Genomic DNA, 16,103 nt, shown 5'->3' on the forward strand with positions numbered 1-16,103 from the left:
TGAGGAAAAAATGCATAAGATCCATAAATCCAGTATATATACAATACCTTTCTAGATGACAAAATACAAAATTATGGGTACCCACACAGGCATTGCACAATTTTGAGTACTATATTTACACTGTATGGACTAAGTTGTGTATATTTCTCAAATGGAAAAGTTGTGGTGAGTTAGAAGAAGATACTTCTCACATTTTAATGTGTACAACAAATAACTGGAAACTTCAGATTTTGACTCAGGAGATCTGGGGTGAAGCCTGAGTTTCTGAATTTCTAAGAAGCTCACCAATGAGGCCAATAATTCTAGCCCAATGAGAATATTCTGTCAAATATCCAGTAAGTGGCAGAGCCTGGGTTCATCCCAGTTTTTCTGACCAGTAAACAAAGATGAGAGCCTTCATTTTCCAAAGTAAGGTATATGCAAAGAGAATAAAAAGAAGAGATCTGAGCTTGCTTACAGAATAAATGTGATGGTTTAAACAAATTAGCCAGTAAATTTACAACAGGTACGTAGTAATGCAGAGAAAAATAATTAACTCTATAGTAGAAAAATCTGTCAGCGAACTCGTTAACCAAGTGAGTGAAATTAACATCAACTGTAATAGGACAAATTTTTATCATGTGCCATTGCACACAGAAGAACAAAACATCACTGTTGTAACACTGGTAGTCAAACAAATAAATAATTTAAAATATTTTTCTTTTATTTTTTTTTGAGATGGAGTCTCATTCTGTCACCCAGGGTGGAGTGTGGTGGTGCAATCTCAGCTCACTGCAACCTCCACCTTCAAGGTTGAAGCGATTCTGCCTCAGCCTCCTGAACAGCTGTGATTACAGGCGTGCGCCACCACACCCAGCTAGTTTTTTTTAAGTGGAGATGGGGTTTCACAATGTTGGCCAGGCTGGCCTTGAACTCCTGACCTCAAGTGAACCACCTGCCTCAGCCTCCCAAACTGCTGGGATTACAGGCATGAGCTACCATGCCCAGCCAAAAAATAAATAACTTTAAATCTGAATCTAATCATGAAAAAATATCAGTTTGAGTCTCCAGATCTCCTCTCTTTTCTTTTACACCAAGTACCAGGGTACTAAAACAATTTCCACCTGGGTACCAACCAAACAGACTGAGGAGAGAAACAAGTACTAGATAACTCATTCCTCTTACTCTGAGAGGGAAGCAAAATTAGACCCTCTTATCAGCCTGACCACAGTTTGCATAGAACATTTCCAAACTTCTGAGAGACTCCCAGGTGCTGGTGAGAGAGTTCTGGTGTCCCTGGATTGATGCCCTCATTGTGATTCAGGAAATTCACACTCAGGTTGATTCTGAATAGCAAATAAAACTGCCCTGGTGGAGCTGTGGAACCTGAATCCAGGTGTGACAGCACCTGTTCTGATGAGCCAACTCTTGGTTAAGAGGAAAGACAAAATTTATTTACTCCAGTATCACAGTTTAAAGGTAACTATAGTTAGAGTCATGGCTTTCGCTATTATGTGCTGCTAACCTCCCACTGCTCATGTGCTGGCTTACACTTAAAAACTTTGCCATGAGGTTCTATTTAAACCAGGAGCCTCTCACACAAATGTAGCAGGTCATGGGACAAGATCTGAAATACTCAAAAAATCCCTCTAAAAGAAGGGCTTTAAGATGTCTATGTTGATGTCTCAGAATGCAGAACATGTCTCCCACGGGTTTTCTGTTCATCTTCAATCCATAGTCTTGTCCTGTCTTGTAAATCTCAGGCAGAAGTCAGATCTCCTGTGCAGATTCTAAGTGGGATCAACCTAGCTCAGCAATCTTGGATGTTACCGCAAGCGGAGTAAAACCAGAGGAGAGATTTCCTGATAGAGACTGCTCTAACACATTCCATAAAATGTTGACCTTTAGAAAAAAAGCTGAGATGAAACTGATATAATTAAGAGTATTATGGGGGCCAAGCTTGAGGACTGCTACCTGGGAGTATAGTTTTAAATTGACCTGAATATACACTTTGATTAGCAGTACTTCCAAGTGGATTTTCAAAGGCAAAAAAAAAGGGGATGGGGGAGCGGGACAAAAGAGTGAACTGATACAAAGTTGTTGGTCTGAAATTCTCATTGGTTAACAGAAATAACATTAGTTAGTGATTGGTGAGTGACCGTATAATACAGAGTGTGGGTTACAGTGTCTGGTGTAGCATTATTAGGTTAATTTACAGCTACCTGTAACAATAGCAAGCACTTTCAAGGAAAAAATACATTAAAAATGAGGAGTAGGTCATGTTTATGGTCTTATTATAACATCTCTCTGGGCCTGATAAGTAAAACAGCTTGGATTCTTCTGACAAAATTACTTTCTTTTCTCAAATCCTATGACCTAGATTTAGAATTTGGAGCTGCAGATTTAGGTCTTGGATGGGTCAGAAAGCAGCAGGTGCCCTCTATACATTTGTGGGCCTTTGGGCAAGAGAAAAAAGAGGAGTTTGAGGTCTCAAGTCACGTAATTAATACACACGTGTGACCCTGTTTGGGTCTCTGGGTCCCAGAGTCTTTGAGTTAGTTTCAGGTCTGAAGAAGCCAGGGCATTGAAACACGTTGAATGGTTGATTGCTGCCCTGTGGAGTAGTTTTGGTAGAAGTCTGCTTGAACTTCTCTAGAAGAGACTGTAGATCCCAAACAGGCAGAGACTACACTGCCTGCAGATTTTAGGGCAGCATGCACTTTGCTGCACAAGTATGAGTTGTGACTAGAAGCCCAAGATGGAAAGCCTCTCTGGAGTGAAGCCTGGCAGGCACTTCATAAGTTTATACTATGTCTGGTAATTCTAGACAATGTTTGGGGAATATAACTACAAGTAAAATCATCTCCAATCCCAGAAAAACTCTCTACAATGGTACAACGACAACAACAACAAACAACTGGCTTAAATTACACAACTCAACCAGAATGTGATATGCATTACAGATAATCTGCTAAGAGATTAAAAAGACAGAATGTAAGTTACCTTAATTAGTCCTCAAGTAGCAGACATGACTGCACCATTTGTCATATATAGTTCATCCTAAATTCACCTGATAATTGGGGGAAGGGGGAGTCATTTGTGTTAGCTAATTTGCCATATTCCAATGAAAAACAAATTCCCTTATCTGCAAGGCATGAGGTAGTTTTGCAACTTAGAGCCAGGTGCCCGCTCAAAGTAGGCTTCTACTCTCCTACAGCAACAGTAATGAAAGAATCTATCTTCTTGACTATTTACATTTCAAAGAAATCATTTGTGATGCTCTGAGCACCCATCTTCTGCTGGCCTGTATCCACTTCCAACTCTGGCTATCTGCCACCAAGCCACAGCTTACCACCCAGAGCTTACAGCCCATGCAAATGCTGACTGCTGTAGTTGTGCTCCCACACCCTGTTACAGTGCAGGGGCCCGGAGGCTGTAGGAGAGCCTGCAGGACTCCTGGGTAGAATTGCACTTTAGCAATAATGGAAATGGAAAGAGTGTTCCAACCTCAGATTCCCTGTATAATGGCAACAGGGAAAAAAAATACTGCTAGATGCCCAGCATGAGTCTGAATAAAATAGCTCCACGAGCTGTCATTATGACCCCCACCTTGCTTACAGACACTGTAAGATACTATAATAAAGTTTCTGAAACAGATACCCAAAGCACTGGAGAGAAAAACAGCTCTCAATCAGAGAAAGGTTATATTGAGAGAAGAAAAGAAGTTGAAAACATCTTAAAGAAAAGCTTAGATTAAATATGGGATTGGTAAATTCAACCAGAAAAATCTACCCTTCCAGGAGTTTCTCCTTAAACACCCAAAGCACACAGTCACTGTTAGCATAAAAATCATGAGCATTATGAACATTATGAGGAACAGGAGCATAGTCTCAAGCAGAATTTCTAAAGGTTTTTCTGCCAGTTCTGCTGCTTTCTCATATGCAGGCCATTAGATTAGGGGTCCATATTGGAAGGCGCCTGACAACTTCCACCAGCACCTTTTGATGAAGAATTGGAATACAATTTTATTAATATAGTGGGATTTATCTGAGCTTGTGACACAGCTAACTGAAGAGCTACTGTGATCCTTAGGTGGCTATATCACTTATGTTTATTTGGACTACAAACGCTACATCCTTAATTTAGTAAAATAAAACACTAGACAATAAAATCATGCTGACCTATAATTATACCTACACAATCAATTAATAATCATGTCAGACTGATTAGTATCTACTGAAACAATTTGGTAGTGAATTTTCTTTATATAGTAGGTATAAATAGGTAAAATTTTTTTCATATACTAGTCATGATGTATACAGTAGTTTTGAGATTAATATGACCTTAATTCACTGAAATATAAAACACTTTATATTTCAAAAGAATAAATAGCACTGACGTTAAAAATCACTACTTTAAGGGGTTTGTTCAAAATAAATATTGCAGCCTCTTAGACAAGGCAGCATGAGAAATAAATAATATTGTGGCCTTATTTATAGACGATTGTTGAAAACACTGTTTAATTTAAATGAATGCAAGTCATCTACTAAAGACTACACATAACCATACTAACTTGTCCTAAGTAATAAAAAGAAATCAGGTATAGCTAGAAACTCTGCTGTACAGGTCATACATTGAACTGTTCTTGCTTCTGCACTGTAAGTACTTCAGACTCCAAATATCAGATAATCACCTTGGATGATCAGTTTTTTGTCAAAGGCGACCTACTTAATATCTTTTACCCTTTACCATTCTGGCTGCTGAATTTAATTCTACTCTTTGGGCTCAACTTTTGCATGCTCTTAAAATCAACTTTAAAAGACTAAAAATTTTTAAAACAATAAATTTCTGCCAAATCAAAAAACGATGCAACAAAATCCAGGTCTTAGATAAAGACAACCATGAGTTAAAAAGAATGATTCAAATTTATTTAGCTGGTAAAATAATTTGCATATATTTCAAGAAGCAGAAGAAAAAATACATACAAGTTTTCCAGGTCAGGCATGGGGGTTCACACCTATAATCTTAGCACCTTGGCAGGCTGAGGTAGAAAGCACCCTTGAGGCCAGGAGTCCAAGATCAGTCTGGACAACATACTGAGACCCTGTCCCTACAGAAACTTTACAAATTAGCCAGGCATGTTAGTATATGCCTGTAGTCCTAATTATTCTGGAGGGTGAGGCAGGAAGTCCTTGAGCCCAAGACTTCCAGGTTGCAGTTAGCTATGATTGCACTCCAGCCTAAGTGAAAAAGCAATATCTTGTCTCAAAATAAATAAACAAAAGAATAATAAGACTTTTCTAAATTAAATACTTTAAGAAAAAGGAGGCCGGGTGCAGTGGCTCATGCCTGTAATCCCAGCACTTTAGGAGGCCAAGGCGGGAGGATCACGAGGTCAGGAGATCCAGATCATCCTGGCTAACACGGTGAAACCCCACCTCTACTAAAAACACAAAAAATTAGCCAGGCATGGTGGCGGGCGCCTGTAGTCCCAGCTACTCGGGAGGCTGAGGCAGGAGAATGGCATCAACCTGGGAGGCGGAGCTTGCAGTGAGCCCAGATCGTGCCACTGTACTCCAGCCTGGGAGACAGCAAGACTCCGTCTAAAAACAAACAAACAAACAAACAAAACACAAAAAGAAAAGGGAGAACAGCAAAATTTCTTCCCTCATTCTCAAGTGGAAAAATTAAGTTTCTTCCTTATAATTTGTATTTCCTCCTACAACAGACAGGTCTTGAACTCCTGGACATTGGAATTCCAGTGGGCACTGGATTAGGCACATAAAAGAGAGTTTGTGGGGAAGAAAGCAAAAAAAGAGGAAGGTGCTCTCAAGGATCCACAGGTGGGGGACAGTAAAGGATTGAAGGAATAATTGGTTTATGCTCAGATACTGGTCCATGTGGGGCTATGCCCTGACTCATTTCTGTGCTGGAAGATGACCTTATAATCAGCTAGTCCAGAAGCCCAGATTGATGAAGCAAGCAGGTTGTGGCTACAGAAACAGTATCTGAGGCAGGGGATATGCCAAGAGTCCTGAAGACACATGTGTGATTTTTGGTCGGAGACTCTAGGAGCAAAGTTGTATGTGAAATTCCTGAGAGTGAAGCCTTGTTCTAGAAGAGGCATGGCCACATTGATTGATAGTGGCTATGTTCTTGAGTGGGTGGGCATCATGTGAAAGCAGCTGTGGGGAAAGGGGGTCTGTTTTCAGAACTCCTTCCCTCTAACTCCTCAGTCCTCTCTCATCTTGGGAGGACTCCTGGAATCACAGGACAGTGCAGTGTAACAGCCTGTATACAGAACAGAACCTCCCTTTGCTAAGAAAGGGCATCTGCCTCCAGCTGCTGCTCCTGCACTTTTGACAAAATTTCTGACACCAGATGTGTGCAGTTTCCTGAACACCAACCAATTCTCCAACACCACTGGTTGCTCAACAATTCAATTCTAACACCATTCAGTTTGCACAGACCTTACAAGGCCAGGGCTCAGTCCCACATCACTGCCCCCACTAAAGAGGCCAGTCACATGCACCAGGGACCCATCTATACTTATTGAGTGATTGCCTGTAAGTCTGGGACTCCCATAACCCCATACTCAAGTTCAATAATTTGACAGAACTCCTCACAGAACTCAGCAAAACATGTACCAGTTTGTTATAAAAAGTACATCTCAAAACAGCCAAATGGAAGAGCTATATACAGTAAAGGAAAGTGGCAGGAGAAGATTGGGTGGGTAAACAATCCTGGTAAATAGATGTGACTGAAGAAATTCCCCATCCTTCATGTTCTCAAAGAATAGGTGAATGAAAAGAAACACTCTTCTAATTTTGACTTATAATGCTCCCTTTTTTTTTTAACCTATTACAAAGCCAGACACAGATTGCAAATTCCCATTTTTGTCTCATAAACAATCACCTGAACAATTCTCTTCAGTGGAAAAAAAACCAAAAAACAAACAAGAAAAAAAACCTTGTTCACCAACCACTGCTTAACCCATTTATGCTAGAGGTGGCAAATTTTTTTGTGTGAAAAATCAGACCATGGTGATGACCCTGAGCAGTAGGGTCATCTAGTAGTAGGAAGTATAAATAACTCCCACGAGCTTAGTGCTCCAATAATGAACACTAGGCATAAATGGGTTAGCTTCTCTCTTTCTAGCAGGCCCCAGAACTTTGATGCATACTCAGCCTGAGCCAGCAAATAACCCCTCTTTATGCCCCTCCTAAACACAGGCTGACCTCAGGGTGAAACATTCTCTGATCTAGGATCTAATTTTGGCAACTTTCATCCTGTCCTCCCGCTTACACATTCTTTCTAGTCTTGTGTGTTCCCCCTTCAAATAAGCCCTTTTCTGCCTAACATTTCAGATGATTGCAGATATAGTTGGTATTTTTCCCCTGTTGCAATACTCCTTTAAAATTAAGTAACTTTTTATGTAAATCTAAATTAGCTTTATTTGACAAAGTCTAGAAACAGCCCAGGACGACGAAATTTTATCCTCAGAAAGAGCTTCTGAACCCGTCTTCCAACCCAACCTCATTTGCATCTGCCCATGGATCTCCCACTTTCCAGGGCTCTGTAGCTTCTCTCAATGTAAAGGACTCTGCCATGCTTGTGTGAGCAGGCTGGGACACCTGCAAGGGAGGCTCCTCAGGAAGAACTAATTGGGCCTTCAATGACTTTCTTTTGCAGGTTCAAGATTGGCCTTAACTTGGAGTCACTGGGCTCAGACTTCTACTTTCCAGTCAGGGCTATTCATTTAGTTTTAAATGAGAAAATGCCCAGTGTTTGAAGAATTCAGCAAAATCACTCAAACACAGTGTTTATAAAAGGGAATAAAATTGTAAGACACATTTTACATTTCAAAAGGAAAGGCAAAAGTGTCTATTCCTTTCAGATACAAAAATGTCAATTAAATATTTCTATAACAGATCATTTAGGAAACACTTACTAAACGTGAGCCCTTCTAAGAGGAGCCATGTCCCATCTCCTAAAACTTAGCATTGAATTTGGATGTCCGGATAATTGAATACAGAACATTTAATGTCACAAATCATCCACCCTGTAAAAAAGAGGAACTGATGTTTCATGAATCTATATAATTTACCAATTAATCTACCATACTGTCTTGTGAAATTGAATTTCCTATAGGCATAATGAAAAAGAGATGTTTCCTATTTTTTCCCCTGGTAGAATTCCCAAACTTAAGCCCTGAGATTCTGTTTGAAATCACCCTTAAAATAGAACAGAACTGAGAAACTACTACACTCATTCTGATGAAGAAAAAGATAAATGAGTTTTTTTAACAAATGAAATATATGACTACATATTTTCTTCCTAGAATTCACCACTTTCATGCCCTTTGTAAATATTTTCTAACCTTTCAAGCTCTACTGATAAAGTGTGATATATACTTAATAAAAAACTGATGATGAAATAAGTGAACAAATCTTTTTAAGGTGACAAATTCAGGAAGTAACAGTGCTACCTGGAACACAGACACATCCGACTCAAGCGTCAGATCAGGCTATCCTATAACCTGGGACATTCCCCCACCCCCATTCTACTCACTGAAGTGGTCACTGACCACCCTGTCTGGAGACACTGCACTGTGCCTCACTGTGTGCTCCAGGGATGTTTTGCTTTGCATGTTCTCGCACCAGCTCACTGGAGTAGGTTTTGCTTGTCCTTTGGACTAGTTTTTCTCCCTTCACAAGTCTGAGAATACAGAGGGCAGGAATTATTTCTGTCTTTTCCCAACTCCACTGACGTGTCTCCAGACAATGAAATTGGGGGTTGGGAGAGAATGTCTAAGAGGTTAGCTTTTTAGATGAAGGGTGTACCAGAAGACTTCTCTCAGCCCCAGGACATCCAGCAGCTCCACTGAGAGGTTCCATCCCCATGCCACAGGCTGTCCTCTGGGAAGAAAAAAAACCCAGCAACCAAAATTCACCAGATACTCCAAGAGACATAGCCACTGTGGGCATCTTGGGTCATTCCCAGACAATTCTGAAACTCAGGACTAGGATAAGAGTGGCTGACGGGCCAGGCGCAGTGGCTCACGCCTGTAATCCCAGCACTTCAGGAGGCCAAGGCAGGCAGATCACGAGGTCAGGAGATCAAGACCATCCTGGCTAACGTGGTGAAACCCTGTCTCTACTAAAAATACAAAAAATTAGCCGGGCATGGTGGCGGGCACCTGTAGTCCCAGCTACTCAGGAGGCTGAGGCAGGAGAATGGCATGAACACGGGAGGCTGAGCTTGCAGTGAGCCGAGAGTGCACCACTGCACTCCAACCTGGGAGACAGAGAGAGACTCTGTCTCAAAATAAATAAATAAATAAATAAATAAATATAAATAAAAAAGAGTGGCTGAGGATACAACAAGCTGTAAAGTTTCCAAAGTGGAACCTCAACTCAAAGATATTGTACAAGGCGTCTGTGCCTAGGAAAGATAAAAGCAGAGTGCCACAAATATTTCTTTACAATAGAGTGCCAGGGGGTTCTTCTCTGCTTTTACAAACAGAAAACAAATCTTTAAAGAGTGCCACAAGCATGGGTAACTAGTGAAACCCAATCTCTACAAAAAAATAAAATAAAAAGAATTAGCCGGGCATGGTAGCACACACATTTAATCCTAGCCACTCAGGAGGCTAAGGCAGAAAAATCACCTGAGCCCAGGAGCTGGAGGCTGCAGTAAGCTATGACAATGTCACTGCATTCCAGCAGCCTGGATGACAGAGCAAGATCCTCTTAAAAACAACAACAAGCCAGGCGTGGTGGCTCATGCCTGTAATCCCAGCACTTTGGGAGGGTGAGCGGGCAGATCACGAGGTCAAGAGATCTAGACAATCCTGGCCAACATGGTGAAACCCCATCTCTACTAAAAATACAAAAATTAGCCAGGTGTGGTGGCGCACACCTGTAGTCCCAGCTACTCAGGAGGCTGAGGCAGGAGAATCGCTTGAACCCAGGAGGCAGAGGTTGCAATGAGCCGAGATCATGCCACTGCACTCCAGCCTGTCAACAAAGCGAGACTCCAACTCAACCAAAAAAAAAAAAAAAAAAAAAAAAGGCCGGGCAGGAAAAAAAACAACAACAGGCCAAGCGCTGTGGCTCACGCATGTAATCTCAGCACTTTGGGAGATCAAGGTGGGGGGATCACAAGGTCAGGAGCTGGAGACCTGCCTGACCAACACGATGAAACTAAAACACAAAATACTAAAAATACAAAAATTAGCCCAGGGTGGTGGCACGCGTCTGTAATCCCAGCTACTCAGGAGGCTGAGGCAGGAGAATCGCCTGAACCCGGGAAGCAGAGGTTGCAGTGAGCCAAGATCACGCCACTGCACTCCAGCCTGGGCTACAGAGCGAGACTCCTTCTTAAAGAAAAAACAAAAACAAAACAACAGCAGCAACAACAAAGAGTGCCCTCCAATGTTCTGTGAAAAAATGATTAATTAAAATATTGTGCCTGGAGTATGCAATAAAAGACAAATAGCTGACAATGTTGTGAACTGAAGAGGTGACGGTGGTTTTTGTGAATTTTGGAAAGAAACTGAAAATTTAGTATTTTATTGCAGGCCAGAGTTAGGCTGGGGGAGCAGGGGAGGGGATTTGAGACCCCGCTTTCCATGTATTTGGAAAATGCAGGGGAAAACCAGTCTCTTGTGCAGTGTTAAAATAATTAGCAGGCAATTAGACAGATGTGGCTCTAGTGTCTTGCGTTTCGACATGAAAAGTATTAGTAGCTCAAATGCATTTCTTGTTAATGACTACCTTAAGTGGAAACAAAATCCAGGTTCAACTAATCACAAAACTCCAATTAATCTCTAATTAAATAACCAGGAAATTTCCACCTGTACAGTCCAAATAAAGTGACTGTAACTGTCGCCAATTATTAAATTTGGCTTGCTTCCTCATGCACCCTACAAAAGCCTTTCCTTCAAGCACCTCCTCCATAAACCCACAAGCCACACACCATAGATGGGTGCTCTCCCATTCCAGAAACTCCCTTTGCTCAAACAAACTCTTCAAAGCTTTAAGAGTGACTCCCTTTATTTTTCACTGGAAAAAGGATGGACTGCACAGCTAAGATAAGCCCTATGGAACAGCTCTTCCCACGCATGTTTCGCACACCGAGTTGGGCTTCTCCCCGATGACCCTCCCCTCCGGACCAAGCACACAGTTTGGGGGACTGGCGGGGTTGCAGCTTCATAGCTGCCCAGAGAGGCCGGGGCGGAGGCCCGGGCGGAAGCCGCGGCGCAGCGATGGGAGGAGAATCACGCGGCGGCCCGGCCCCGCCCCTACCCAGAGGTGACAGATCCCACAGGTGCCAGCAGACACTCAGGGCCGCGGACTCCGGAGCTGATGCGGGGAGGCCGGGCCGCCATCTTGGAACACCCTCCAGGGAACTCTCACCGTTTTCCGGATTTCGGTGTGTCCTGGCATCTTAGCTACGTAACTCCCAGCACCTGCAGGTCACAGGGAAACCAGACACTGCAGTAGCAGAGTCACCAGGGCCGCCCGCAGGTGAGGATAAATAGCGGAGAAGACTCGACCGAAGCTCCAACTGGAGCGCAAGACAAAGGCCCCGCCAGATCCCGGAAACCGCCTCTGCCTCTCAAGCTGCGCTCCTGATTGGACAATTCCCACGTCAATGTCCCTGATTGGACAGGGCTCCAGGACCCTCCTCCTTTGGTTATGAGTGACAGAAGATGAGGTCAGCAAAGGGGTTGAATGAGACTATTAATAAAATGGGCAGTTTTTTTTTTGTATCCTTCCAAAATTGTTCCATGTCTTTACATGTATACCATCTTTAATAAAGGGCGCACTCTTAAGCCAATCTGCAATCTTTGTTCCTGAGTGTCTGAACAGCGTCATCATCATCTTCTGTTGGAGAGAAACCTGAAGATGAGTTTTCCTCCCAAAGCACAGACCAGTCAGAAGCCGAGGCGTGCTTGGGAATGCTGGCGGGTGGAAAGGGGAGGCTGCCTGTGCATTCCGGTGCGCCTGTGGGACTGTCCTCGCAAGCAGGACCCAGCTGTAGAACAACTACGCAATGCATGTGTTTCTGACCAAAGGGGACCTGCTGTCCACCCGCCTCCTCTGCTGGGCAGGGCAGCTAATGGTTGAGGTATTTACATCCAGGCAGGTGTCCCAGGCCAGTCCCCTGTCAACCCATCATAATAAAAAAGTCAGAATCTATTTTCAAAAGTATATTCAAGGGCACATGTTCACGATACCTACCTGAGAGCATAAAGTTGCCCTGAATATACACTCCAATTAGTAGCCATTACAAGTGGATTTTGAGAAAAGACGCAGTTCCTAAAATTTTCATCAAAAATTTACATTAAAATCCATAAGCCACTGACTGGCTATACATTGTTCTTTGTATCACAAATTCCAGATGAGGCAGCTCCTTAGGAACAACATACCTTTAAACAATTGCCCCTGGGAAAGGGTGTGGAGGTGTGTCTCAAATCCCATACTCAAGTCTCTCTGGGCCAGAAAAATATTTTGTACCTCACAGAGCTTCAGCTGTTCAGAGCTATTCTTCTTTTCTTATTCCCATAGTCGGTACACTTGGACCCTTAACAAGAAATAAGTTCAAACAGAAAACTTGCCAAGCCACAGGAATAATGGCCTGTCAGTGCCCTCCACGAAGCTGATTGTCACCTTCCTTCAACACCCTTTCTACTGCTTCCCCCCAGCACACACATCCTGGATCCCGGGAGAAAGGGGCTGAAGCACACCCAGACACATCTCACGACCACCACGAGCAAAACCAACCCCCTCCCCCACCCCGGCCCTGCCCACACACACAGACACACACTGGCGCACTCGCGCGGGTACACACATACACACACAGAGAGAGAAAGAGAGAGCTTGAGGGAAAGCAAGAGAGAAAGGGATGGAGAGAAAAAGGGAGGAAGAGAGAGACAGCGATAGAGAGAGACAGAGTGACGGAGGGGAGAGAGAGAGAGAGAACGCGAAAGAAAGGGTGCATGGTGGAGGGGAAAGAAGAGAAAGGGTGAGGGAGATAGAGAGTGAGAGCCATACAACCTTAGAGAGGGAGTCCTCTGCTCTGGTAGACAGGGCCCCATTGCGCAGGCCTGGGTAGGGTGGAGGGTGCTTGGGCTGGCCCAGAACAGGGTGGCAGGCCGCCCACGCGGGTGAACCAAGGGAGCCCTGAAACGTGTTTTTTCTTGGATTGGTTGATTTGGGGGTGCGTTTCTTAGGGTTTTTCCTTTGTTGGCTCCTCCCTGTCCTCTTGGTGCGGTGGGCCCCGAGATTTGTAGAGTGCGCCCATCCGTCTAGCTAGAGCGGAGGCGACGAGCGTGCCCACGGAGCCGGAGGCCTGGGTCTCTCTCGTGTCCTCGGGACTAGAGTTTACACGAAGTTGGTGGCAATGGGATTCTGGGTGCACAGGGACGGTTGTTTTGGTGGCTAATGAAGGCAATGACCTTCCCCGAGGGGGAAGCAGCCCATGCGTTCTGGAGCGGGGGTCTTGGCTGGCGTCTGCGGGACCCGCTACCCCTGCCGGCCCCTTCCCTGGGCTTGGACAGTGGCGGCGGCGCCGCATGATTGAATTGAAGTGCTTGCGCCTCCCGGGAGCAGGAAGACACCCAGGACAGCAGGGAACCCGCCTCTCCGCCTTCAGGGTCGGACCCCGGTCAGCCACAACCCGGGCTCCTGCTGGGGCTGCGGCGAGGCGGGAGAGGTGGGATGCTGCTACCTGACGGTGGTGCAATGGGGGACCCCTAGGTCCCAGGCTGCTGCGGGGGCGCAGGAGGGCGGAAAAGGGGGGAGCAGAGAGGGCGGTTAGGAAGCAAGCAGATAAAAGGGGAAGGTTAGGAAGAGTCAGAGGGCGGTTAGGAAGCAAGCAGACAAAATCCCTTCAGCACCCGGTATTCCCGGGCAGCCGACCCTGCTTAGCTTCACTAGATCAGAGGAGATCCGGCGCGTTCAGGTTGGTATGGACGTAGACCCTGACAGTGGCGCCTGGCCGCCCCAAGAACTGGGTCCAATCACGCGTGCCAGACTCCAGGCGTCCCCGCCACCCCGGGGGCGCGGGGCTCGGATGGCGGACCCCGGAGCCGCTCGCCCGCACCCGGGATGGGCTGCTCTCCCCCACTACACCTGAGCACCCCGGGCCGCCGCGCTGCGCCTTCCGTCGGCCTCCTAGAGCCTCCGGCAGTAGCTGGCAGCCAAGTCCCGCGAACACCACGGCGCCGCCCTGCTGCCGAACGGGGGCGTCAGAGGCCTCCGTCCCCTGCCCAGGCTTCGGACTCTCCGGGCGGCCTCCCTTCCGCCAACGCTCCAGGCCTTCCCCTGCCTCCCGAGCTCCCGAGCTTCCACCACATCTGGCCGCTCAGGACAAGGCATCAGTGCCCAGGCCCTGCGGTCCTCCACCTTAGCGCTGAGGGATTGTTTTGGATCCCTCGCAGCCCGTCCTGCAAACAGACACCCACCCACCCACACACAAAGACACAGACACACACAGCTTGAATGAGAGCAAGAGAGAGGGATGGAGACATAGAAACGGAGGAAGAGAGAGAGACAGTGATAGAGAGACAGTGAGTCAGGAGAGAGGGGGAGAGAGAGAGAGAGAGAGCAGGCGACAGAAAGAGCACGAGGTGGAGGGGGAAGAAGAAGAGAGAGGGTGAGGGACCTAGAGAGCCCTAGAGCCTTGGAGAGGGAGCATTCTGCTCCGGTAGACAGGGCCCCTTTAAGCAGGACGGGGTAGGGTGGAGGGGGCTTGGGCTGGGCCAGAACAGGGTGGAAGGGCGAATGGAGTGACCCAAAGGAGCCCTGAGACGTATTTTTTGTTGGATTGGTTGCTTTGATGGTCCGTTTCGTAGGGCTTTTCCTTTGTTGGTTCCTCCCTGTCCTCTTGGGGCGGTGGGCCCCGAGATTTGTAGAGTGCACCGGTCCCTCTGGCGAGTGCTGTGGCGCCGAGCATGCCCACCGGGCCGAGGCCTGGGTCTGTCTCCTGTCCTTGGGACTGGAGTTTATAGAAGTTGGTGGCAAAGGGATTCCGAGTGCACAGGGACGGTTTTCCTAGTGGCTGGCGAAGGCAATGTCCTTCCCCTGGGGAAAGCAGCCCATGCGTTCTGGAGCGGAGGTCTTGTCTGGTGTCTTGTGGGGCCCGCTTCCCCGCCCCTTCCCCCGGCTTGGACGGTGACAGCGGCGCCAGATGAGTGAATTGAATTTCCTGGGCGTCCCGGGAGAGGGAAGACACCCGGGACAGCAGGGAACCCAGCCCCTGCGCCTTTGATGTTGGCCCCGGTCCGCCCCGCCCCGCCCCGCACAGCGAACTGGGCTACTACTGATGGGGTGGCTGCCAGGCAGAAGGGGTGGGAAGCTGCTAACCGGCAGTGCTGCAGTGGCGGATGTCCCATGAGGAGGTCCCGGGGTACCGCGGTGGCGCCGGCGGGTGGAAAAGAAGGAGCAGAGTCAGGGGGCGGTTGGGAAGCAACGGGATAAAAGGGGGAAAGAGGGAGGGAGCGGGAAGCCAAAAAAGCCTACAGCACCCGGTATTTCCAGGCGGTCTCCCAGTTAAGTACTAACCAGGCCTGACCCTACTTAGCTTCCAGAGATAAGACGAGATCGGGTGCGTTCAGGGTGGTATGGCCATAGACGCCTGGCAGCCCCAAGAGCTCCGCTCAGTCTTGCGCGCCCGACTCTAGACATCCCGGCAACCCCGGATCCACAGGGCTCGGATCAAGAATCCCTGAGCTGCTCGCCAGCGGCCGGGCTAGTCTGCTGTCCCCCTCTACTGGCCGCTCTCCCCTTCTACGCCGGAGCATGGTCTGCCGCAGCGCTGAGCCTTCAGCTGGCCTCCGAGAGCCTCCGGCAGTCGCTGGTGGTCAGGCCAAGCGCGGGACCGCCACAGCGCCGCCCTGCTGCCGGGCGGGGGCGCCAGAGGCCTCTGTCTCCTGCACAGGCTTCGGGCTCTGGAGGTGGCCTCCCTTCAGCCGAAGCTCCAGGCCTTCCCCCAGCTCCCGAGCTCCCGAGCTTCCACCACATCCGGCCGGCTCAGGACGGGGTGTGCTCCGAGGCGTCAGGGCCCAGGGCCCAGGGCCCACGGTCCTGGTATCCCCTCCGGTCCTCTGCCTTAGC

General features: G+C 47.0%; 1 protein-coding gene and 1 pseudogene across 2 annotated transcripts in view; both read right to left on the reverse strand.

Moving 5' to 3' along the window:
- Positions 1-11,583, reverse strand: part of ZNF678 (zinc finger protein 678) — a 102,958-nt gene extending 91,375 nt beyond the window's left edge. For both annotated transcript variants that reach the window (XM_073011463.1, XM_073011461.1), the window contains exon 1: positions 11,400-11,583. Coding sequence is in view for 1 of the 2 variants with exons in the window: in XM_073011461.1 (XP_072867562.1) it covers positions 11,400-11,429 (30 nt within the window). In the remaining variant the exon portion in view is untranslated. The remainder of the gene's footprint in view (positions 1-11,399) is intronic.
- Positions 11,584-15,502: 3,919 nt separating this feature from the next.
- On the reverse strand, positions 15,503-15,622 carry LOC119619854 (5S ribosomal RNA; annotated as a pseudogene).
- Between the last annotated feature and the right edge of the window lie 481 nt (positions 15,623-16,103).

Source organism: Chlorocebus sabaeus, chromosome 25 (assembly GCF_047675955.1).
Source record: "Chlorocebus sabaeus isolate Y175 chromosome 25, mChlSab1.0.hap1, whole genome shotgun sequence".
NCBI lineage: Eukaryota > Metazoa > Chordata > Mammalia > Primates > Cercopithecidae > Chlorocebus > Chlorocebus sabaeus.